Source organism: Apteryx rowi, unplaced genomic scaffold, assembly GCF_003343035.1.
Source record: "Apteryx rowi isolate R43461 unplaced genomic scaffold, aptRow1 scaffold_17, whole genome shotgun sequence".
NCBI classification, from domain to species: Eukaryota; Metazoa; Chordata; class Aves; order Apterygiformes; family Apterygidae; genus Apteryx; species Apteryx rowi.
The window spans coordinates 4,879,208-4,902,983 of record NW_020447974.1 but is presented as its reverse complement, the minus strand read 5'-3'; the positions used below and the strand labels follow the sequence as shown (position 1 = coordinate 4,902,983).

Sequence of the window (23,776 nt, the reverse complement as noted above, 5' to 3'; positions counted from 1 at the left end):
CTTTACGAGTGAGCCTTTTTTTTCCCCCTTCTACTAATAAATTAAAAGAAAGCCTTTCAGCGCTTGATGACACAGTTGTTCCCTTTGGAATCTCAGCCAAGTAGCACTGGTTTGGCTCTTACTGGACTTACTGGTCCTTCCACTTCATATGTCCCAGACAGATGGCATGTGTCCTTGTRCATTAAGGATGAACCGGTTTAAAAATCCTGTTAGTGAAAAACTAACTAGAGGAAACAAGTAACATATGAAAATGGGGCCAAACCCTGGCTGACAAAACCAGCTAGCTTTGTATTTTTTAGATTATTTTTGATCTATTTTGAAGCCATCATCTTTTTGTCATTTGTTTCAAATTTTGGGGACCAAAAAATAATGCTTCCATCTATTTGCCTGCTGAGTAATAAAGTGTCATTCGTCCCCGCCACCCTTCTCTCTCCAGATGGGGGTGACAGCCCCGCAGGGCCTTGGCGGGTGCCATGCCAGGAGGGTTTCCAGCAGGAGCATCTGGCTCGCTGGCCGGCTCCCAAGGCAGTTGCACCGGTGGCTTCCTGCGAGTGCTTCTCTAGCACCGCATGTTTCAGCGGCTGTCAGTGTCCCTGTATGTTCTCCTCGGAGATCCAGTGGTGGTTTATACCATCACTTACACCAACTGATGTGGAACGTAAGGTGACCTGCAAGTCTCAAGGGTGAATCCTGATGCTACTGAAATCATGGGGTATTTTTACCGATAGAAACACAATTTAATCTGTGAGACTGTTTGCTAAATCCAGGGTAATAAGGGTGACAGCCTCTCTGAAAGCACGCCTGTTATTCTGTTAGCCCTTAAGAAGAAATATGCTGAATTCTTCAATTTCAAAGACAGAAACAAGATAAAACTTCCTCCTGACGCCCGCTCCTTGGGTTCATCTCCAARGTTGTGAGGGTACCTCAGCATCTGTCCTCCAGGCTTACTCATCCAGGTGTTCCTTTTCCAGTGTTGCTGAGAGCTCTTGAACCCACTCAACCAATAACCATCAGATAGTAATGAACTTATTTCTGATGCAGGATCAGGTCAGAACGGACAGTTCAGACTCGTAACCCTTTGCTCCAGCTCAATGCTCAAAATGAGGTAACTGTATGCCCAGAGACTATGTAGGTATTTTTTATTGCACTTTTCCAGCCAMTTCATCTATCAGAAATTCTCATGGGTTACTCCAAAGAGAAGAGTGATATATAAGATTTTCACACGAGCTAAATTCATTTAACCACAAATGGCTTTTTTTCATGTCCTTTTGTGCACATGGCTACACACATACACGAACACACAGAAAGATTTTCAGGCTCCCCAAGGAGCTGCCAGTGTCCTGTGTGTCTGTCACAAACAAGCCTCTTTAAACACTCAGTCAAGAAACTACTAATTATAGGTGTGTATTAAGAAGGGCTTTGTCTTTGAACTTCCCTTCTCATGATGTATTTACTGAAGAAATATAAAATGTTAAGATATTTTTAATTTTGACTGTCACATAAATCGGACTGTTTTGAATGTGGTGCCTCTGAAAAGTGCAAGAACGTTGTGTTTTAAGAAATATGCATCTCATACATTAAATAATTTGATCCTTTCTCATTTTGATTTCCCAGACATCCATGGAGTTTTATTACCATTAAAGGAAATCCCTCCTCTTCTGTTGAAGACCACATTGAATATCAAGGTAATTCATGCACAAAATGCTTGCTTGACGTTACCTCTGGAAGCATTGCATTTATGGCTCAGATTAATTTGGTCAGTGGTGTTTTCACTTGACACTACATTACATTGAAGCTGTGAGCAATTGATGGGAGGAAATATTTAATTGTCTGCTCCGTGTATATATTACTTCTTTCCATTAATGCATGAGGTGATGCAGCTGAGTGGGCGCAGCCCAGGCTATCTGAACCCTGAGATAAAAGGCCAGATCCTGCACCGGTGTAAATCCACGTAGCTCTGTTGAGCTCAGTCTGTCTCCTTCTTTGACAGAGAGCTATAGGACTCTCCCAGTTGCATCAGCTGAAAATCTATCCTGCGTTGGTAGCCTGAAAAGCTCTTGCAAACCATATCCTCATAAACTGAAGAGCTGTGATGCTTATTGTGACTTTTCATGGCATTGTCAAAAATAGCTAATGTCGTCACTTACTACAACATCAAATAAAAATAGCAATATACTCAAATCATTAGGGTTTTTTTATATCCCCTTGATTTTTGAAGTTTTTTCCTCTTGATTGTCTAAGCAGTTATAAAAGTGTCTGAAACCTGATTCCAAGACCAAGAGCTTTTTCTGGAAGCTGTGCAGGACTAGCTCTGGATTATATGTCCAAAATATGCAAATGCACACATGGATCATGACCTTTTCAGTTCTGACTTCTGTTGACTGCAGACACTGATTTTACCAGTCATTTTTACTTTCAGGTCACAAAGGGTCAGCAGCGGCCAAAGTATTCAAACTATTCCAAGCTGAGAATGGAGAACATTTTAACGTCTCTTCAAAGAGTGAGTGGGTTCAAGGTAAGAGGTCTGTTTGCCACTTAGCTCAATGATAGGGAGCTGACAAACAGGGCGAGTCCTTTTAGGAATGGCCCTTTTTGTTGCAATACCTTTCCATTTGGGAAGAGTGGACTTGCTATTTACATTGCTGCTAACCCAAGTAATGAATATGCACAGATTCTTTCCCCGGTTGTCTCCAGGTCCCTCTGAGTAACCAGGATCCTTTTTCCTTTACTGCACTGAGTATGAAATTCCATCTCTTATGATCTAAGAGATCACACAACCTCTTATTTCTTTTGACTGCATAGTCATCATATCTATGTTTCAGACAACATACAGTAACCGACTGTAACTTGATCTGACAATCAGAAAAGGCAGCTAAGGAGAAGGACACAGATCCAAAATCCACAACTATTTAATAATGTTCATACTGCATACTCCAATTATGTAGCTTTTAATAACTCCAGTCTCCCTTGGTTGGTTACACTTTGCAGAATCATTAAAAGCAGCTGACAGACTGGCAGGAAGAGACAGGAATCAGATCATTGGTGAAGAAACTTGTGAATGATATCTGAGATCAAATTATGCTTTATGCATTTTTGCTGCCTTCATTAAGCTTGACTTTCAAATGACTTTTCTTGTTTGCACTTGTCTCTAGATGTAGAGTGGACAGAGTGGTTTGAGAAGCCTGATAAAGCAAGATCTAAGGACATGGAGAAGCTCTCAGACTTCAAAGCTGCTCATCCTGATAAAATCTGCAGTCAACCCATTGATATCCAGGTAGGCTTGCTTACCACTCGCTTCAGAGAGACAGGGCGAGTGCTCCTTGGAGTGATTCAGATCAGAACCTAAAAATATGGTGCTTGTCAGTGAATTTTGTTTCTAAATAACAGACACTGATTATTTTACTGCTCTAATACATAACTGACAAGATCTGATATACAACCTCTGTATTTTTTTGAGAGAAAATATTATAGAATTAAGCTTCCTTCAGTAAATTGTGGCTTCTGGCATGAGCAGGAGTACAGATGGGGCCACAGACAGCACAGATGTACCAGGAAATATGTGGTTCTCTGTTGGAAGATTAAAAGAAAAAAACACATGAAAATTTCAAAGTTTTTAAATGGTTCTGGAATGGATCCTACCTGAAAAATTAATCACAGAATGTAATGAGATGGTAAAGCTACTAACTGGTAGGTTGGAAAAAATGTTGGTGAGCTTGCAGCCATTTCTTTGAGTCAATTGGTTGTTCTCTGTGGAAAGAAATTTGAAATCTATCTGGGGCTAAACATTATAATTAAACCATCTGGCCAGCATGCTGAGGAGAAATCATATACCTTTTCCAAGACTGCAAAGGCTCTTTAAGGTCTCTCCTCAAAAAAACCTTTTCTTGGTAAATGCCAGCTATATACTTTACATACCTATTTGGTAAAACAACAACGGAAGCATTACCTAGCAAAAGACAATAAAATACTCTGTATCAGTGGGAGGCTGAACCTAAGGTTCCTGCATACTCTGAACTGGTAGAGTTGTCCTTATTCACAAGATACTGCTATTGAAGTAAATGGGAATGCTGACAGTATGAGTGAAAGTTTCCAAGGCTAGATGTTATAAAGAATCTCCTCTTGAACAGAAAGGAAAAAATTGCCATATAACTTTTTGCCAGGTCTGAGCAAATCCACATTCATTTCAGCTTCCATATGTATTTATCTGAAGTGACAATTTAGTTTAGAACAGAGGTCAAATGTTCATTATGATACATTCTCTTCTAGCATGCATATTAGATGGGAAAAAAGAAATACATTCTTCTGTTCAAAAATCAAAACTATTTTTCTGTTCTGTTAAATGAGAGCTACTTTTTTTCCCCATGTATATTAAAAGTGAAACAGCATTTTTTTAGTTTATCCTCAGGATTTTAGGGAAAATCCTCATGTAGTGTAATCTGGTGTTGCTCACTGACTTCATAAAGTCGCACTGATTTATACCAGCTGGCCTGCTCCAGCTATGCTACATACAAGAAAACTGAAGATAAAATGATAATAATAGAAGCACAGCCTAGTCAGAGGCACGTTCCTTCAGCTGGTGGTACTAATCCTATAAGGGCAGTGGAGTGCCTGCATTAACAAGGAAGGTCGGCATGAGTGAGAGATGCAGGATCAGGCTCATCGCTGAAAGATGTTTTATTTCCTGGTGCTTTGTTAAAATGCATGTGCTATTTGGGTTGTCCAGTGCAACACATCGCATTTTTGTGAAAGGGTCAGGAGAATTGCAAGCCTCAGAGCCAGACTGTGAAATTTAACCTGACCCTGAGGAGTGATATTGCTCCAGCAGGAACACAGGAGATTCTGTGTATCACACTGGTGGCTGGCACATATGTGTCACCTCTTGTTCCTTTTGGAGCAATGCTCCAGTACGGATGTTGAAACAGCTTTGCATTTTCTTAGGAGAGATAGCAACTATCACTGGTTCATGCAAAGAAGAAATAAGACCCCTCCCCCGTCTTTCTTCTGCAAGGCTCAGACATAGTCTAGCTGCAAGTAATGAAATGAGTACAGTCAAGAGGCTTGAAAACCATGAGTTCATTGGGTACAAGCATCTGTGTTCAGTGTTTTCATCTGACCTCAAACAAATGGCAAGAGAAATTCTAGGGCACCAAGGCAGATGTTAGCAAAGCTCAGAATACTCCTTCCAAAAAAAGCACATGGTCTTAATATAGATACGGGAGAAACACATACACCTAGCAATAATCTACGCAGTCTGCACATGAAATAGCTCTGTTTGAGCACCAGCTGCAGTGCCGGCTGGATAGTACATGTAAGAGTCATCCTGTTTTGTTATGCAACTATGGTGCATCATCTGAAAACAAAGCAATAGCCTGTTCTGAAGGTGTCGATGTGTAGGTGAAATCCCTTCACGTCTAGGTATCACCTGTTTCATATTTCTTTTCTCATTTCAGGCAGTGACGCTTGATGGAGCTAATTTAACAACTGAGGTTTTTTACAAAAGTGGCCGCGATTATAGGTTCCTGTGCCTTGGTAAGGACCAGAGAGATGAAGGTTGCCGGAACTACAAAGTACGGTTCCTGTGTGGCAAATCTGGTATGTGACCTGTTTTTGAAAGTCAGACTCTCGTGTCATTCGGAGGGCCTGTTCTGCGCTCCTCCTCCCCTGGCATGGCTGTTCGGAGGATGCAGGAGTTCAACCCTGAGAAAGAGAATCCATTTGAGAAACTTGAATTTCATGTAGTATTTTTGTTGCTGGTACCCAGAGACCTGTGGTCCCCTCTGGTGAGCGCTCTGCCTGAGGTAGACAGTATTGGCCTAATCCAGACCAGGGAAAAGCAGAAATACTGTCCTCTGATGAGTGACTTTTGTTCAGCATGAGAGTTACTTCAGTAATTTCCCAAGCTATGGTTTTGGCTGGGGTATTGACATGAACTCAGATACAACAGCYGAAGATTTATCTCAGGAAAAATTCCTGCCCACTAGCAGAGGTAATAGGGTGGTGTCTCTAAAACCCAGCAATGCTACAGCAAATACTGGGCAAGTCCCTTCTTTACATATCTTGACTTTTACTAAAGCATTTTTGGAATGAGGTAGGATTACTCATTTAGCGTGCGAGAAGACAACAGGTTTTAAAAGTAATAATTCATTTTGTAGTTACTAATTCCAACACCACTATTCTAACCTGGTTATTAGAAGGGATTCTTTAGAGTTCAGTTGGTGGGAACAGAAGGGTAGAAAACGGTTTGTTGGAAAAAGCAGWCATTAAGTTAAAGACCACTTGGCTGCTGTAAATACCAGTGCCCGGTGCCCGTAAGTGCTGTTGCTAAGTGGGTGTGGTGAAAACCAGTCGCTAAGATCTACATTTAAATTTAGTTGTGGGATTAGTGGAAAATCCACCTGCCTGCAACTAACAGAAAACACTTTCTTGTTTGCTTGCTTTCCAAACCAAAACCAGTAAAGAGCATGTTTGGAAGAGTTAACTGTTTCATGTTGCATGAGGAAATCATCATTTTTTGGTGGTGTTCCAGACAAAAAAAATGAGCAAGCACTTTGTGATAAGATTAACGGAATTCCCCATCCTCCCATTTCTGCTTTTCAGTGAAACCCAAGCTTTCGGTAACCATTGACACCAATGTGAACAGCACGGTCTTGAACCTGGCGGACGATGTGAGCTCATGGCAACCCGGGGATACAATTGTGGTTGCAAGCACAGACTACTCCATGTACCAGGCGGAAGAGTTCCCCGTACTGTCATGCAGGGCCTGCAGAGCCAACCAGGTCAAGGTAGCAGGTAAGGTATTTGGCTTGTCATGTCAGTATTATGTTAGACAAATTCTGTCATTTGCACTGAGGTAACTCCATTAAGTAAATAGAATTGCATGGGTAGTTTTGAGTAACATATGCCTTTCTTGCTTGAAAAACATCTATCTTGATTCTGGTTCCTTTCTACCTTCCCTTTTCAGTACCTGACTGGGTTTTTTTGTTTGTTTGTTTTTTGTCCCCAAGAACATTATTGAATTTATTTAAGGGAGACAAATACATTTAATGTGCTTGAAATATTCTGTTTTGCATTTCTATTTTTGAAAATGTACCACTTTCTGGAGAGCAGGAGGTGAGCCTAGCTGAACTAGAGGGTGAGCTAGAGGAGGAGCAGACCATGAGAAATTTTTAAGGCTATGAAGTAATGTGTAGCTGGCTATTTTCCTAAGAAAGTTATATTTAACAAGAAATGTAATCTTACATTTTAGAAACTCTGTTCTGTACTACTGAAGCTACTGTTTCTTTTTACTGTGTGTCTAGACTGCATTGCTTTGAGGTGATGTATTAACCAAGCATTTCTGGAGTCACGTGGCCAACCATATTGTCTTGGGCCACAGTACTTGGGGCAACGGAGTTTGTAGAGAGCTGTCTGAATTAATCTGAGCAGAAGGAACGGGAAGCTTTGCAGAGCCATGGTGTTTTTCTCTTGATGGTGACTAGCTCAAATCTGAAACAAATTGCTGCTGCTGATCAGACATTGCAGTCTAATGACTGTAAAGTGGCCTTCAACTACTAAGTCCAATTAAATAGTGTAACTATGACCAAGCACAGAGTGTTACTAATACGAGCATAAAAGTGAAATGCAGAGTGGGAGATGTGCATCTCCACTTGAGTTTGTAAAGTGGTCTTTTTCTTCTAGAACTAGATTTTGGCACACTGATGAATAGAATATGGAAACATCACCTTAAGTGCCTCTTTTGTGAATAGATGAAGAACTTGTAATTGCCATATTTTACAAAAGCAAAGGTTATTTTTTAAATATAAAAATGTATAATAGCTGAGGCCATATTTGAACGGTGGTAATTCATGCATGTTACATTATCTTTTGCTTAAGCACTGGCAATTTTTCTAGGCAGAGGTTTTGTGTATATTTACAGTAAAATCTTTCTGAGAAACCATGAGGGCAACATCCAATGCACCGGGGAGCTTGCTCAGTTCTGTGAAATGAGCTACTTTATCATTATCTCTGATGCAACCTCTTCTGGAAGATACGAATATACTTCCTTTGGCAACTGCTTTTTCACAGAGCTCTAGTCATTCATTGTTAGCCTAAAGGAGAGGTGTTTGTGAAGCCAAGAAAAATGTTATTCTCAGTTTGAATGTATCATAGTCTTATGACTTAAAATGACTAGTACTTTCAACTTATAAAGAAGACACATCTCCAAACTGAATATTTTTCTTGAGCAAGTTTTGAGCTATTGGAAAAACTGTTCCAGACTAGTAGGATACAAGTTACTTCATGAGGATGATCTTGGAAGATAGTCAATAAAAATAAAGACCACAGATTAATATTTCTCTTAGGCTCTTCCCATAAGCTTATGGATCTGTGAAATTCATGTAATTATATTTATCTTCCACAGCAGTGGCCACTAAGTTAATTTAAGGAAATGAATAAGGGGTTAAAAACAAAAAAAAAATGTGATTTTTAAGTAAAGAAGCAAGTGGAAACACTTGTTAAATTAATTGTGCTCTTGGTCTCCAATTACTCCTTAGGAGAATCAGGACATTCCTTTTATTACCACAAATAACACGAATACTGGAGCCAAAGTCTGCCCTTACTTATATCCAGGCAACCCCATTGACGTCAATGGGATTTCACTGATTGTATCAATCAGGCCAGAATCTGGTCCAGTAATAAAAATCATATCCCACTTTCTTGTAACAAAAGCACATTCACACTATAAAATAAAATGATCTGCCTGATCCTAAGTTCAGTCTAGGTGAAATAAATCCTGAGGATGGCTGAGCTGTCTTTAGGAGCCAGCAGGTCACCGGGGTACTCTGTGCTTGGCCATCGTATAACCTCGTTCATCCCCCCGTGCCATGGCAGGCAATTAGCCAGAACAAGAAGAATTAAYGACCCCCTGGTGCCCAGAGCCCCAGGAGCGTGACTCCAGCTCCCTGCAGCCTGCACCCCTGCCCGCGATGCCCCGACCTGCTGGGTGGGCAGCCGTACCRCGGCAGCAGGTTTGGGGGTGTATTTGGCCAGCAGGCTCAAACGTCTTGCCAAGGGGGAATGACAGACAGACAGAGAGCAATCGCATAAAAATAATGGGCAAGCAGCAGGGCAGGGCCTCTAGCCTTTGCGCAAGTGGTCCCCCAGCACAGCGAGTGCGTTGGGCTCCTAATGGTGTGCAGAAGACCTTCCTCTTGAATGTCTGCCTGCCTTTCCCAGCAGGAGATCTTCAGGCTTGCTCTGCTCCTTCTGAGAAAAGGCTTTCATGACGATGCATTAATATACGTGGCCTGGGGGGGTGTCATTTGTAATAAGTGGAATGACCTAATTTTCCTGAGAAGTTTAGGTTAGCAGCTGAGAGCTCCAGAAGTCTACCCTTTGAAAGACGAATGATAAAACCATTCCTACCCGTGATGGGTTATATTCCTTTTAATCTTTATTTTTTCCTTTCCACTTTTTTTTAACAAAACATAAATGTCAGATCTGAACTACTTAAGAGTCTCTCTGTTAAAAAATTTTAGAAAACCTCTGCTCTGTGGACAGATGATTTGGTATGGCAGCCACTTGGCATACCAAGCTTTAATTATAATTGATGCTCTCATCGTTTAATAATATTTTAATAGACATGGTTTAGGGTATTGTGCCAAATAAGTCAAACTTATTAGTTAGCTCATGTGCTATTTATATTTGATACTTCCTGCTGAAAAGTCATACTTGCTTTACTTGCTAGAAATGGCTTGATTAGAGGCAAAGAAGATGAGTGTTGAAGGAAAATAAGGCTGGTCTTTTCAAAAGAGCTTAAGCAAGTTAATACTCCATTCTCATTAGATTTTAGCAGGATTTGGGTGTCTAACTGTGGCCCTCTGAAAAATCTCAGCATTGAAAGCGAGGGAGGGCACCCAAGGACGGATCTTGGGCACTCCTTTATTGGAGTGAGTAATTCCACTAATGTCAAAATGATTACTTTCCTGAGTAAATGCTACTCGAGAGAGGACTGAACTCCGAAGGCCACGAGTCCCAGTCAAACTGTCGCTCATTTAAATGGAACTTTTCTCCCCACTCGCCTCCTTTTGTTTAACTTTTTTGCTTGTCATTTTTTTGCCTAGAATTTTTTCTCTGTGGGAACGGATTAAAAGTGTTTGATCTCAGAACTTCACAAAGCCCCGGGGAGGGACGGCAGTACAGCAGAGCGGGAGGGAGAGGGAAGGAAGGAAGGAAGGAAGGAAGGAAGGGTTGTGTTGTTATGGCAGAACTGGATAGTAGGAAAGATCAAGTATTTTGTCTAGTTTCCCTGGGAAACAAGTCTTATCTGCATCTTGGTCCCTCTGTATGAAGTTACTACCAATGCTGATAAGTTTCCCCATGGAAGAGAAATGCTGAAATGCCCTTTGTGCTCGTACATGGCTCTTGATAAAGCATGAACAAACCTATTTGTGCCTGGCATAATTACTCAAATTATCCCACATATTAGAAAATCTATGATTACAATTACACATATCTTAAATCCAGCCTATTGGGCTGTGGATATTTTAGAGATATGGAGTTTACTGGGCTCTTGTTCATGTAGGAAGCTTGCTCTGAAATAAAAGAGGTTGTAAATATATAATCCTCTAACAACTCCACAGTAACTGCCTGTGTCAGCATTCGCATTGTGCTATAAGAGCGGGGGAAGTTACTCCATCGTCAAAATTCAGATACTTTTAATGATTTGGAGAGGTCTGTGTAGAGGTTGGCATCGTTTCGGCTGGAATTCCTTGGAAGCTCTTTTTCTTAAGGCATCTCTGGTGCTTAAGGGTTGGGCAGGAAATATTGTGAAATGGCCCTTTCTAGCAGACTTTCAGAGCTCCTTTTTCCACCTTTGGCCATTGCCTAGAAGCAGAGTTAGAAGAAACACAATAAAGTTTACATAGCAGTTCAAAAGGTTCATGTTTGGGCTCATTTTAAGAAGTAAGGATTTGATCTGTTTGCCARCCAGACCTGCCTAATCGTCCCACCCCAACTGCAAGGACTTCAGTGTCAGGGTAAGGAGAGAAAAAACTGAAAGGTCAGAGAGGGAAAACTTCCCATTTACAGAAAAATATAGGTAGATTGCCAGTGAGCTAGTGCAGAAAGAGGGCATGAAGCAGGACAGGAGTGGGTTTAGGAAAGTGTGTGGCAATCTTTGGGATCAAACACCAAAAGCCCTTACCTTAGGGGCAGCGGGGGCTCTCACCTCATGGGAGGACGGGCAGCGCAAGTCAGGAGGCCTCAACCAAGTGTGCTTAGGCATGGCTCTGGGATGCCGACAGAGACAGATGCTGGCAGACGACTGCCCTGCCTCGAACAGGACCAGCTAGAAGCCATATAGCGTTATTATGCAGYACTGTGCTCAATTAAAGCCCGCACAGAGCGTGAGCAGAGGGGCTCCCATCCATCCACATCACCTCTCACGTCGCATCTGTCTGCAGCAATAAGATTACTAATTTCAGCCTTGAAACCAAACAGCTACTGACAGAAGGCTTTGATCCAACGCGGCACTTAAGCATACACTTAATATTCTGCACATGAACTCAGGGCTTTTCACACCTGTACAGCCACAGGTGTATTTCAGAACTTTGCAGTGCACAGTGCACTGCACTGTGCAGGGCCACGGCAGGAGAAGAGGGAAGAAGGGCTAAAATAGAGTGAGTTACCCAGAAGGAATCCGTCCCAAGGAGCCTTGGTTAGATCTGAACTCTTTCTGAAGTTTCATCCTTTATACTCGAAGTCCTTCCACTGGCAAATTGGTTTTAATCTCCCATGTAAAAGTTATGCATCCTGGAGGAATATTTACTTGTTAGTGCACCAGGCTGTACTGCATGACTCAAGAAGCTGGTCAGTTCACCCAAACCATGCCGCATTACATTACAGTCTTGTGGCTTGGGGATGCAATAGAAAACACCATCAGTATAATTCAGAACAATGAGGATTTGACAGGATGCCTGTGAGAACATTTGTTGTTTATTAAATATAAGCAATAGAGGCATTACCACTAGTGATGACAAATGCTTGGCACCAAGGCTAAATGTGACAGAGGTTTAGGCTGGCATCTACAATGAGTTGCACTGATTTAAACAAAAAAAMCCCCAAAGTATTCCGTGTCACTGGATTACATGAGTTGAACAGACAAGTTTGTGTTTAACATTTCCTTTAAAAACTGTTGTTTAGGAAACGTTAAAAGACCAAGAGAGAGAAGATCTGATCCACAGCCTGAGAAAGTCCGGAGGAGAACAAAAGACCCTTTGGAGAACTCTGAAAATTTAGGAGAGAAAAAAGAAAAAAAATCAGGAGTATCTGAGATCCATTTCATCTTGATCAAGCCTAGACCTCTAAGTGCCTGATTGAATTCTGAAAGTGAGATTTAGGAGTTTAAGTCATTTAGAGCCAAGGCATTTAGGAATGTGTGAGTGTCCCCGGGAGGCTTTTCTAAGGCATATCTGCACGTAATTCGCCAGAGCTAGGCACACATCTGCATCTGTAGCTGCTGAAGTGGTTTTTAAATTCCACCCTTTTGAGGTCTGATAAGGACTGGGACCCAGGTTTTATGGTTAGGTTCAAGTATGACAGGTTTTCCTGAAGCTTTGTACAGTTTGCAGAGACTCCACTTTGAACTGTTATGTTGACATAAGCCTGCCCTTGATTTGTGGATCATCTATGTTTATCTTAATACATACTTCCTTTTAATAGTTGCCTTACCCTTACTGATAACTGCCCTGATTACTTTAATAGTCACTGTCTTCAGCAGTAGGCATGGAAATGTGCTCATATTCTGCTGAATCAAGACCTATGTCAGGCAAGCCCGCAAATTAAAGCAGTTTTTCCCCATGAATTTATGTTCTGCTCACTGCAGGCACCAGTGCAACAGCAAGAGCAGCAAACGCAGGGGATTCTTTTCCCAGCACACAGGGCCGTCAGGYGGAGAGGTAACCCCTGTCACCGCCAGGCTGTGTTTGGTTTAGATTATAGCCCGGCACACGTCAGGCTTGCTGGTGAGGCCGCTCCTGTCTGTGAGTGATATAGCAAGACCAAGCCCAAAGAAAGAGCTGGTGAATCAGTTACCCGGCTTTGGCTTGGGCAATCCCTGGGATCGGCTTTGCTGCTGAAGCAGCAGACGCGTTGCTCCCACGTTCAAAGTTGTAGCGTTATTTTCTTATCATCAAACCGCTTCAGTGCCGGTTTGCTCTCCACGGAGCAGCCTCTTTTTTTATTTTTTCATGCCCGTCACCGAACAGGCCCCATGGGCTGCCTGCAAGCGCCCTGGTTTATAAGCGTGCATCTCAGCCCTGCCAGCCGCATGGGACCTGCCCAGTGCTGGTTGCCAGGAGGAATTTACAGCACCTGAGGGCTCCTGTGCCAGCGTCTGTCTCCTGTGAACCGTTTCCACAGGACGGCTCCATTGCCATGGGGAGCTTGAATTTCTGGCTGCTGTGAGGAGAGGTTTGTTTTTCAAAACTCTGTTAAAGGAGCTATTATTCAAAATCCACTTTTACATTGGAAAGGAATTGCTTTCCATCTCGCCTTTTATCTCCAAACAAGTCAAGTCAGCAAAAGCGCAAAGTGAAAAACATGCACCCAAGAAGTTATATTTAGAATCCGGTTAGTGCGTGTTTAACATTCCTGTCAGTGCTTACACTATTTTGCATGTCTGGGCTGGTGTTAAATTAAATTAAATACATGCAAGCATGACATTTATTATTCTAGAGCTCAGCACATAAATAACAAAACTGCCTATCTAATTTCAGTGCCATGACTCCCAGAGATGTGGCTTGAAATAGGATGTTCTCATGATTATTTGAACTTCTTCCTGCATTTCAGTAAATCAAAGAAAGGTCAACGTTGGGGGCAAACTGAAAATAACAACTTAAAGACAGTTTCATAACGAGAGACCGTGTTCCTTAACGGAGTTGCTTAAGGGTCTAGCATAGAGTTTCCTCATGCAGAGGACACTCACAGCCGCGGCTTTTTAATGCACGTGAGTAAGGGAAGCGAAGCTGCTTTTCGGACAGGCTGGGTCTGATTTTGGACGCGCACCTGATGAGGCGATGCTCTGGGGACACCCAGGCAAGCCAGGCCTTTCTGGGGAGACATTTGCAACCGTGGACAAGATGCAAACCCGAGCCCAGAGCTGCCCCTCACTTTCGATGTGGTGGGACGGGCAGAGTGCCAAGCAAACCCCATGCTGCAGCTCTCCTCCTCCCGCCAGMCCCGGGGCTGCCTCGAGGAGCACCAGGGCAGACTTCTTGTCGTGTGCGCAGGGGCAGGAGGGGGCGGCATGATGCCGATTTTAAGAGGAAGGAATACAAGGTGACCTGGGTTCCTTCCTTCCCTAGCAAACATGCTGCAATATAATTAATCCCTCCACAAGTTCTTCTAGCCTTCCCCCCCAACAACATGCTGTCTCATTCTTCATCAGAAGCTGAATGGATAAATGGGTAAAAGTGTGGCTTTGCATCCACCTGTCTTGCCATCACCACACTTTTAGTTAATAAATAGTGGTTTTTCATGTTATGGCATTATTTTGTAGGTGGAGGAGCTGAGGCAGAGGGCACATGTAACAGCATGTCACGCAGCATGGCAATCTCAGAGCAAGGCAGAGCACTCACCCTTCCTGAATCCCAGCATTATCAGTGAATTACACTGCTCCCAGCCCCAGGAGAAAGGGGGAGTGAATGGTGTTTGCTTATCTTTGTCATAAAGTCAAAGCATCATGTTTTGCTTAAAACAGGAATGTTTAAATGTTCAAAATCCTCCCCCCGCAGCTTGGCACCTCTGCTTAAGCACAAAGTGCTTCGCAGTGATAGTCAGGCTTCGGGCTTGCCATTTGTTTCTAATTACTGCTTTGAACGGTTCCACTGAAATTAAATACATGCAAGTGTAGCATTCCTTAAAGTTCAGTGTTTACTTAAAGAGTTTATTACTTATTTTTACTGGAATAATACAGAATGTAGTCAGTAAGATGAGCCTTTTCCCAACTGCATTCTCTGCAGAAAGCCAAGGCAGGAAGGAGGGAGGATGAATATGTTTGAATGAAATTACAGCAAAGAGATTATTTTGCTTTCTAGACATCCACACTGCCTGGAGTTCACCCCTCTCTGGTCAGGCCAAGAAAGGCTTTATGTGCTCTTAACACCTCCAAGGAGCCAGGTGTGGGGGGGAGGAGGCTATTAGCAACCTGGCCTGGCAAAGGGAGATTGCACATCCAGCATGGGACAGACAGACGATCCCCATTGACTTGACTAAGCCAGGGCAGAGGGAAGCATTGAGAGCAAGCTGGAGACGTGCGGGTGGATCCAAAACTGGGCAGTTTGGGAGCTGCAAACAGGGCGAGATCTTGCAGCCCACAGGCTGGACTGGGGTTGCAACTGTCTCAGGCCACAATTTCCCCAAGGCTTTCTGCCCTGTCCTGCCCCTGTTTAGATTAACAGCCGTGACTTGAGCAGGATCAGACTGATGCTCACCCATGAGCCGTGCTATGTGATTTGAGCATCTCCCAGTGTCTCACTATAGAAAGTGCTATGCTTACTTTGGGGACTTAGACTTCTCAGTGGCTACATCAGCAAATTTCTTTGCGTTGGACATTCATACACAGCCGATTGTAAACCAATGTGAAAAGTTCCCGAGTGGTCACAGTCTCTCTTCAAGGTAGGAAGTATGTTTTGTCTAACAGACTGTTGGTTTAACTCCCTGGCTAAATGAAGCAATTTAAGACCAAAAATTCCACTTCCTCTGTTGAAGAAATCTCAGCAAGACCTTGGGTAACACCTGTGCTCCAGGCTTCCCTCCTTTGAGGAGTCAGCCAACAGTTTTTGCTGATTCAATTACTCTTTTCATGATCACGCTAACCCCACCGCAGGAAGTATGAAGGGAAAACAGCAGTGTTGGCAGAGTAGCTCTGAAACTGGATCTTGTTCCCTCAGGGAAAGCAACGTACCTCCACACTGGAGAAGTCATTGACGGCGTCGACATGAGAGCAGAAGTGGGGCTGCTGAGCCGGAACGTCGTGATCATGGGCGAGATGGAGGGGCAATGCTACGAGTACAGCAGCAAGTTGTGCTCCTTCTTTGATTTCGACACCTTCGGGGGACACATCAAGGTAGGGCTGGAGCCCTCTCCTTGCACTTTTCTCCCCACAGAACCACACCTGCACATACCAAGGAAGCCAGGACGCTAAAAGAAAGGAATTCCTCGCGTCAGCCTGCTGAGCAAACAGCCTCTCCCTGCAGCACAGCAGGTCCACCCTGCTGCTGCTGCTGTTCCCCCTGCTTTGAAGTGCMACTCATGCCCCTCCAGACATTGCTGAGCCAGACAGGCTGAGATACAGTCTCTACATCCCAATCCCAATTTTCCTCAAATTCTGGTGGTTTGCTGCCCAAGGTTTTAGATTTGAGCCTAGCTGACTGAAGAACTTAATGGAAAACATTAAATGTGAACAGTTTGCCTTGCAAACCAAAGTCAGATATAGCCATGGCAGCACTGGAGGGATCACAGAACAGCTATGGTCCCCTCAGCCTCTGTGACCCTCTTTTCCTCACCCTACAGTCACACATTTCCACACAATAAATTTCTCTAGTAGATACAATAGCATCATTTTTACCTCTGTATTTCCCCCCTTCTTACCCCCAAAAGTCTTTTATGGTTCTTGACTGATGTTCCGTTGTTCTCCAGATTGGTCTTGATTTTAAGGCTACGCATATTGAAGGTCTAGAATTGAAATATATGGGCCAGCAGACAATGGGACATTACCCAATTCATTTCCATATGGCTGGAGATGTGGATGAGAAGGGAGGCTACAACCCTCCAACGTACGTGAAGGATGTCTCCATTCACCATACCTTCTCCCGCTGTGTCACAGTCCATGGATCCAATGGTTTACTGGTAAGAAGCTCCTATGTCTACCTTACAGATCAAAGTACCAGCCAAATTATTTCCTTTTATCATGAATATAGGCTAGTTACTGCAGGGTAATGTATTTTACTGCTACATCTAGTGTCTGTTTCTTTCCTCCACCCTGATTTTGTGGATATATATTCTAGGCATAATTCAGCCTATGTTAAAAAGGAGGAGGTCAGTGTGAGGATGTGGCACTGTCAGCTGCATGTGACTCAGAGCAGGCAGAGCTTTTCTCTGTGTGCAGAGATGCCTGCAGACCAGCCCATCTCTAATGAGTAGTTGAATCTATCTATAGACAGAGAGTTTTTGCTATTTAAAGAGGATAATCAGAAGGTTTAAGCATGCTTCAACTTTCCTGTAATAAAGAATTGTGTTTTCAATGCCATTCACAGCATTAAGCATTTACAAAGCCCCGATTTGTCAGACTTGCTCTCCAGAACAAGAAATCCTCTAGGATGTGTCTATAAAATGACACATACTTGTCAGGCAAATTGCAGCACACTAGAGATGATAAGAACACATTCAGATTCTCCCCAAATGTCCGTCTTTGTGGTAAGAATGTGAGGGAAAACATTTCTGAGCCGTGCTAAATCCCTGAACATCCTGGAGACTGGCACAAAGCCCCCAAAGGCTTTTCTCACTGTTTCCCCTCCTCTGAAGGCTTTCTCCCAGAACATGGTTGTTCCTTCAGCATTTCTCAAATCCGGATGGGTTGTTGCTTGGGTTCCTCTGTGCTTCTGTCAACTTGAACTTTCCATTGTTTCAAAATAGTATCTTGAAAGCCACCCACATGAGAAATTAGAGATTGCCCAGCACACCCACCTGGCTACAGTAACTAAATCGGGATCTAAAAACTACAGCATGGATGTTATTACTGAAACTATATAGCCAACCAGCTCCACTCACAACATGAATGTGATAAAAGAGAAGTCTTTATCCATATTCGGGAAATGTGCAGAAATCTGTCCCGAAGGCAGAGCTGCTAAAGGTGTGGAATAAACATCAGGTTTGACTAGTCAACTTTTCTCCAAATATCAGTTCAAATATGAAATTTTAACCTGCCAAGATTTCTGTAGGCAAGGATCCTCACCAATTCAGTGAGATAGCATTGTATTCAAATAGGAGAAAACAAAAGTATGAGACTCTGAAGAGAAATGTTTGTACAGTCAAGATCCCTGCTGCTGTATATGACAGAGTTTTACCAGAAAACACATTATTGGCAGGTGTAACCTGGAGGGTCCCTGTTCATTAGGAATTCACGACCATGTCACTGTTCTGAAGTTACCGTATCAAATCACAGTAAGAGTCTGTAAGAGTCTACAGCACTTGAGCTTTTTGGGGGGTAATATGCATTTTCACTGTCTGGCTAAGAGATGATTTTTGTCCTTTACTTACTGATGAACACTTTCTCCTTTGCTTATTCTAGCACATGGAGAACTTGGTCTTACAGTCTTCTTGTCAGCAAGGACCACAGGCTGGAGCCTCTGAAAGTGGCAGCACTGGAAAGGGTAGCCACAGACATAATTAAAATACACAAAAGTTAAAGGGAGGACATTGAAATTGCAGTTCAAGAAGCAGAGCAGCTTTTATCTGCTATTTATGAACCTGAGGTTCTGTTTCTGACCTCTGTCCTTCTAAGTTTTTAACATGAGCCCAAAAACCTGCCAAATGAACTTGGCTTCTGAAAAAAAAAAACAAAAAAAACCCTCCTATATAAATTATAGAAGGCATTCAAGGTCATTTAGCAACTTCCCACCTGATTCAAAGGCACCAACACAGGGACTCAGTATACAACTAATACAGAGAGTGGAAAGGCAATATTGCCAGGATTTGTTTGTCACATAATAGCAAAGCTGTTAACAGTGATACCACAAACACATTCTCTGGCTATACAGCGGTTGCACAGCTGTTGATTAGCTGAAGGCCAACTAAAGCCTTAGTTCTAAATCTAATTTGTGATGTTAATTCCCTATTGGCTAATACATGCCAACCCAAATACCCAGAGCCTGGCATTTTTCTTATGGGTCAGATGGTTGAGTTTATATAGAGCATTGGAAATATTTCTGTCTCTTGTGCCTTCTCCAAGTGACAGCTGCGTCACTGTGACTTGGAAATATTATAGGGATCCATGTTCTCAGGCTTTTCCAGCCAAGATGGCATGATGAAATTTAGACAGACTGATGTAGCTGATGAAAGCAGCTTGATTCGTCTGCTGTTACTCAACAGCCACAATTCCCTAAAGGACCTTGATTCAACTCCATGACAAGGCACTTAAAAGAAATCTTAAATTTTAGGACACACAGTCTGAAATCTTGATCAAGAATTTATTCCCTGATGATTATGGTTTATCATAATATGTGAGCACTAAACTATACCCATAATACTTAACCTATTTTGGGATTTTAACCAATTGTTGCCTTCAGCTGAAAGGAAAGCCCCAGTAAAATAAAGCAATCTAACCATGTTTGTCCAGTTGCATCACAGAAGAGGTACTTCAAAGGTTGCATCAGTTAAATGGCATTTCATTGCTCTGTGATAGACATCTGCAGTCAGCAGTTCCATCCCTTGATTCATCAGGCGATCCCACAGCATTCTCCTTACCTTTTTTTTTTTCTACTCTATTTTCCTTTCTTTCCTCCTCCTCCTGCCCCATTTATGTTCACAGGCACCAAGATGGGTCTCTGATGAGTGCTACTGTTATTCCATGCATTTCCTAGTTGCCTATTACCACCTTACTTGGGCAACACTACCTGTTTGTATAYGTGCAAACATCATTTGTACAAACAGCAATGAACTCTGCGTCCCCCCAGGTAACATTCATTTTCTCTGAGCTCAGGCAAATCCAAAGCATACTTTGCTGAGGATCAATTTCCCTTGATGATGAGCATGAACCACACTTTGGAAGTAGACATACAAAAATCTTGCTGGACTATTAAACCTCAGCATAGCAAAGCACTTAAGGACGTACTTGACTTTAGGCCACTCATTTCAAAGGGGCTTCTCACATGACTGTATCTAAGTACCTGTGTAAACGCTTTAACAAATGGGAGAGGGGCATCATTTATTTTTACCTGTCATTAAAGCAGGCTGGTAATTTGCATAGACTCCTCTGCTTGCCTGGCTATCACTTTTCTCATGTCACTTAAACTTTTCATTCTTTTAGAACAAGCTCTAGAAATACTACACTGAAAACATCAGGAGAAAGGCAGTGTCCCATGTATTCCTGATGTCAGAACTGTTTTTCTGTGGACCTGTACAGTGTTGCTAATAGTCCCCATCCCAACAGTAGCTCACCTCTGTCAGTGGGCTATTCTGCACTTGTCTGCAAATTCATGTTCACTATAAGGCATAGGGGGGGTCCTTCTGGGGAAAAAAACTGTAGAAATTCTCTTCTCCCCATAATTACTGTTTGAAAATGACAGTAATTACACAATGTTTTCTGTAATACACTGGCCATAAAACCACCTAGTTAAACCACTGCACTCCCAGGGATCAAACTTTACTCTGATTTCCACTGTCTCAACTGGATCCTAGTGTGCAAGCTAAAACAGAGACAGTCATCAGGGAAGGAAATTAAATGGAGGTCAATAAACAGGCAGGCAGGATCCAGTGGAGAGCTGTACTTCATGGAATAAGAGGTTGTGCTATCTAAGCACTACAGCGGTATCTGCTTTTAGTAGTCCAGCTATGCTACATGGCAGTTGTTTTACCGCAGAGGGCATAATCTGGCCATAGATTACTCATGGCTGAAGTAAGATTCTGCACTATTAGGAAGGTTTTCATCAAATCAAAAATAAAATTCACTGGAAAAGTGCTTTTGGAATGAGCAGCTCTTTGCTATCCAGATATTTCAGTACTGGGCTTCTGCATGAAAAGATGCACAGGAAATTAACTCAGAGCTGACCAAAGCAAAAGTTAATCAAATAGGTGACAGATACATTAGGGGCCAGATCACTGGCTGATAAATCAGTGGTGCTCTGTTGGCTGTCAGGGATGAAGGATAGCTATGGGTGGTTTGCCGGCTCTGAGGCCCTCTGCTAGTGCATATTCCTCTCTCTACCTCATTCCTCTCTTACTGTACTGGGAGATGTGTTCCCCTGTGATGTTACTCCACATGCACAGAGGTGGGCTTTGCCCCAGCTGTAGGCTAATCACCACAGTTTTTCACATCTCGGTCCTGGTACAGTGCTGTGCTGGCTGGAAAGATGAATGGCAATAGCAAGTGGTGAACATTTCTCTGAGGAGCGCATTTCCATCATCTAAATGTTGCAGCACCGTTACTGACATGTCTTCCCAATTCTATTGTTGTGTGAGAGAAAACTAATAGGTTTAGATGTCTATTTCTGTGCAGTTCTGACATGTCTGTGATTAAAAGACATTCTGCACGTTGGAATATTTCTTCTGAAAATAGGTCACTCTCCTGAAATGTTCTCCTATCCCATAAACCTTTATAATTGCAAGTCTAGGAAAGTTCATGCTTCCAAGGAGGGACAGTTTAGTCTAGTATTTACATTTTACACTTAAATAAGGAAACCTTGACCTTGCAAAAGCCATCTAATTAAACCAGAGAAGTCAGCAGCAAATTTCAGTCAGGTAGTTTAATGGAATGTACCACTTTGTAGATCATTTTAGCTGTGTTTAATTTACTGTGATGACCTGTGTTCAGAGATTTGAATATTTACACTGGAGCATGGATGATACATAATAGATGTGTGTGCAGATGTAAGCTTGTAATAGATTTGGCAAGCAAAGCTCTCTTTTTTATGCAAAAACAAATCTGTTACCATTTCAACTTTAGTCCTGGGATTTGATTTGAAATTGGTGTTCCTTGCCTGAGAGCTTTGAGATGAGACACATAGATGACAGAGTCTCAGTCCTGTTTACAGAAGTAATTCAGGCATCTGGAAGTCTAGGTCTTTCAATGACATCTTAAAGAACAGGGTTTTTTTATCCAGCTTAATATAGTCTTTTGCCTTTTGGCAATTGCTCTTCCGTCAAAAGCATCTATAGAAAGATATTGGTGTCACGCAAAACTCTGTCAGAAAGGTTTTCTGGGTCCAAAGTGCTTGATGGGTGAAGACAAATGGGAAGAGCAAAGAGAGACTCCAGGAGAGCCAGCACTTCAGTGGCTAGGACCCTCACTTGGCCAGTGTAGACCTGGAATTAATTTTCCACATCCCAGACAAATCCACTAATGACTGACTTGTTGGACACAGTGTTTGAGTACTGTTGTTTCCTAGCCAGTCCTAGCCTTAGGCTTCAAAGTCACATACCTGCTCCTGAAATTGTTTTCTCAGATTTTTCACTGGGGTGATGGGTATTGTTCTGTTGGACACAGCAGTATCCCAATGTTAACAGCATTCAAACCAAAAACATAACTGCACTGATTAACACCAGGTGATTTGTCTCAGGGTCAAGTAAAGCTTCTGTCAACAACTTGGAAAAAAGGATCAGGTCAAACCTAAAACAAGCCAGCCTGTCTGGAAAACAACTTGCTGCCTCTCTGATAGCCTGAAAAAATATTTTTTCAGCTCAGCTACATTTTTCAGATGCATTTTATGTAGCTGCTCGTGTAACTACATGTGAAGATGAATAAGCCCAGATGTGATTTGTTCATCTGATGTCCTTCATTCATCCCCTCTATGTGTTTTTTCCAGTCTCGTGCTAAGATAATCTCTGATTTCACAGGCAGACAAAAGAAGAATGGAACTAGCATTTCCTAGGTGATGACAAATTCTAATTATTTTGAAGTCTAAGCTATTGCTCAGACTAAATACTCTTAAAATCAGGAAGTGATCTTGCTTCTGCTTTTGCTTGTATACCCTTAGTTCAAGAAGGTACTGGGGTTCTTTTATGTTGTTACTGTAAGTTTTCTTATTATTATGCAGTGGCTGAAGGGTGAAACCTGAACACAGACCTCTGCTTTGTACATGCAGGTGAAGGACGTTGTGGGTTATGATGCACTGGGCCATTGCTTCTTTACTGAGGATGGACCAGAAGAACGCAACACATTTGATCATTGCCTTGGACTGCTTGTTAAGCCTAGCACTCTGCTCCCCTCTGACCGAGACAGCAGGATGTGCAAGATGATCACAGAGGGTGCTTACCCAGGGTACATCCCAAAACCTAGGCAGGACTGTAGGTGAGTGGGAACCTTTCTTTTTTTTCTTCTTCTTTGCAGGACTTAGCCACGAAAGGCAGTTTACATGTACATGGTCATGTAGTCACCTTCAGAAGTCTAGGCTGCTTTCCCAAAAGTTGAGAGAGCAGTCTCTATGGGATATTTCTGCTTGTGTTATTTAGATGCCTATACACCTGAGGTGTAATTTTCCTTTTTAGTATAAAGTAGTCTGAGATGGTGGCTACCTCAGATATTGTTGAAAATCACCCTTGCAAAGTATAGCGGTGTCTTGCACCTTATGGAGTTATTTACATCCCTAATGGCTTGGTAACTAGTCACTGAGTTCAGAGTGGGCTGGATTCTGACACTTGTGCGCATGTCAAATGGTAACTGGTTTTGGAAATATGCTCCTTACTTTCAAAATCATTATTTGTGGAGAATGGATATTGTTTAATGATATGGCAGTGGCATTACGCATTCGTTTGGCACAGTCTACCTAAGCTGTGAAATGAAACCCAAATGGTTATGCTAAATGCGTTTAGCACAGAATTAGAACTTAGCAATAAAAGATCAAAGACTGTATATGCCTGTAGGATCTCTAATAGACTATCTATACATAAGCACATGAAAATGCTTTGATGAGAACTTCTCAAAACTTCTATATGCCACAAACTCTGTATTAAACCTTGAAAAATGCTGATTGTCTTTCATCTTCCCTTTTGCAAGATCCCTTCCTCTAATGCATCTTTTCAG

At 42.4% G+C, this 23,776-nt stretch overlaps 1 protein-coding gene across 2 annotated transcripts in view; it reads left to right on the top strand.

Annotated features, from left to right (window-relative positions):
• CEMIP (cell migration inducing hyaluronidase 1) overlaps positions 1 to 23,776 on the top strand; it is a 52,970-nt gene that overhangs the window by 6,829 nt on the left and 22,365 nt on the right. For both annotated transcript variants that reach the window (XM_026060569.1, XM_026060568.1), the window contains exons 6-13: positions 1,615 to 1,685; positions 2,420 to 2,515; positions 3,153 to 3,274; positions 5,451 to 5,592; positions 6,598 to 6,789; positions 15,930 to 16,105; positions 16,678 to 16,887; positions 22,839 to 23,044. In XM_026060569.1, coding sequence (XP_025916354.1) covers positions 1,615 to 1,685; positions 2,420 to 2,515; positions 3,153 to 3,274; positions 5,451 to 5,592; positions 6,598 to 6,789; positions 15,930 to 16,105; positions 16,678 to 16,887; positions 22,839 to 23,044 — 1,215 coding nt within the window. The remainder of the gene's footprint in view (positions 1 to 1,614; positions 1,686 to 2,419; positions 2,516 to 3,152; positions 3,275 to 5,450; positions 5,593 to 6,597; positions 6,790 to 15,929; positions 16,106 to 16,677; positions 16,888 to 22,838; positions 23,045 to 23,776) is intronic.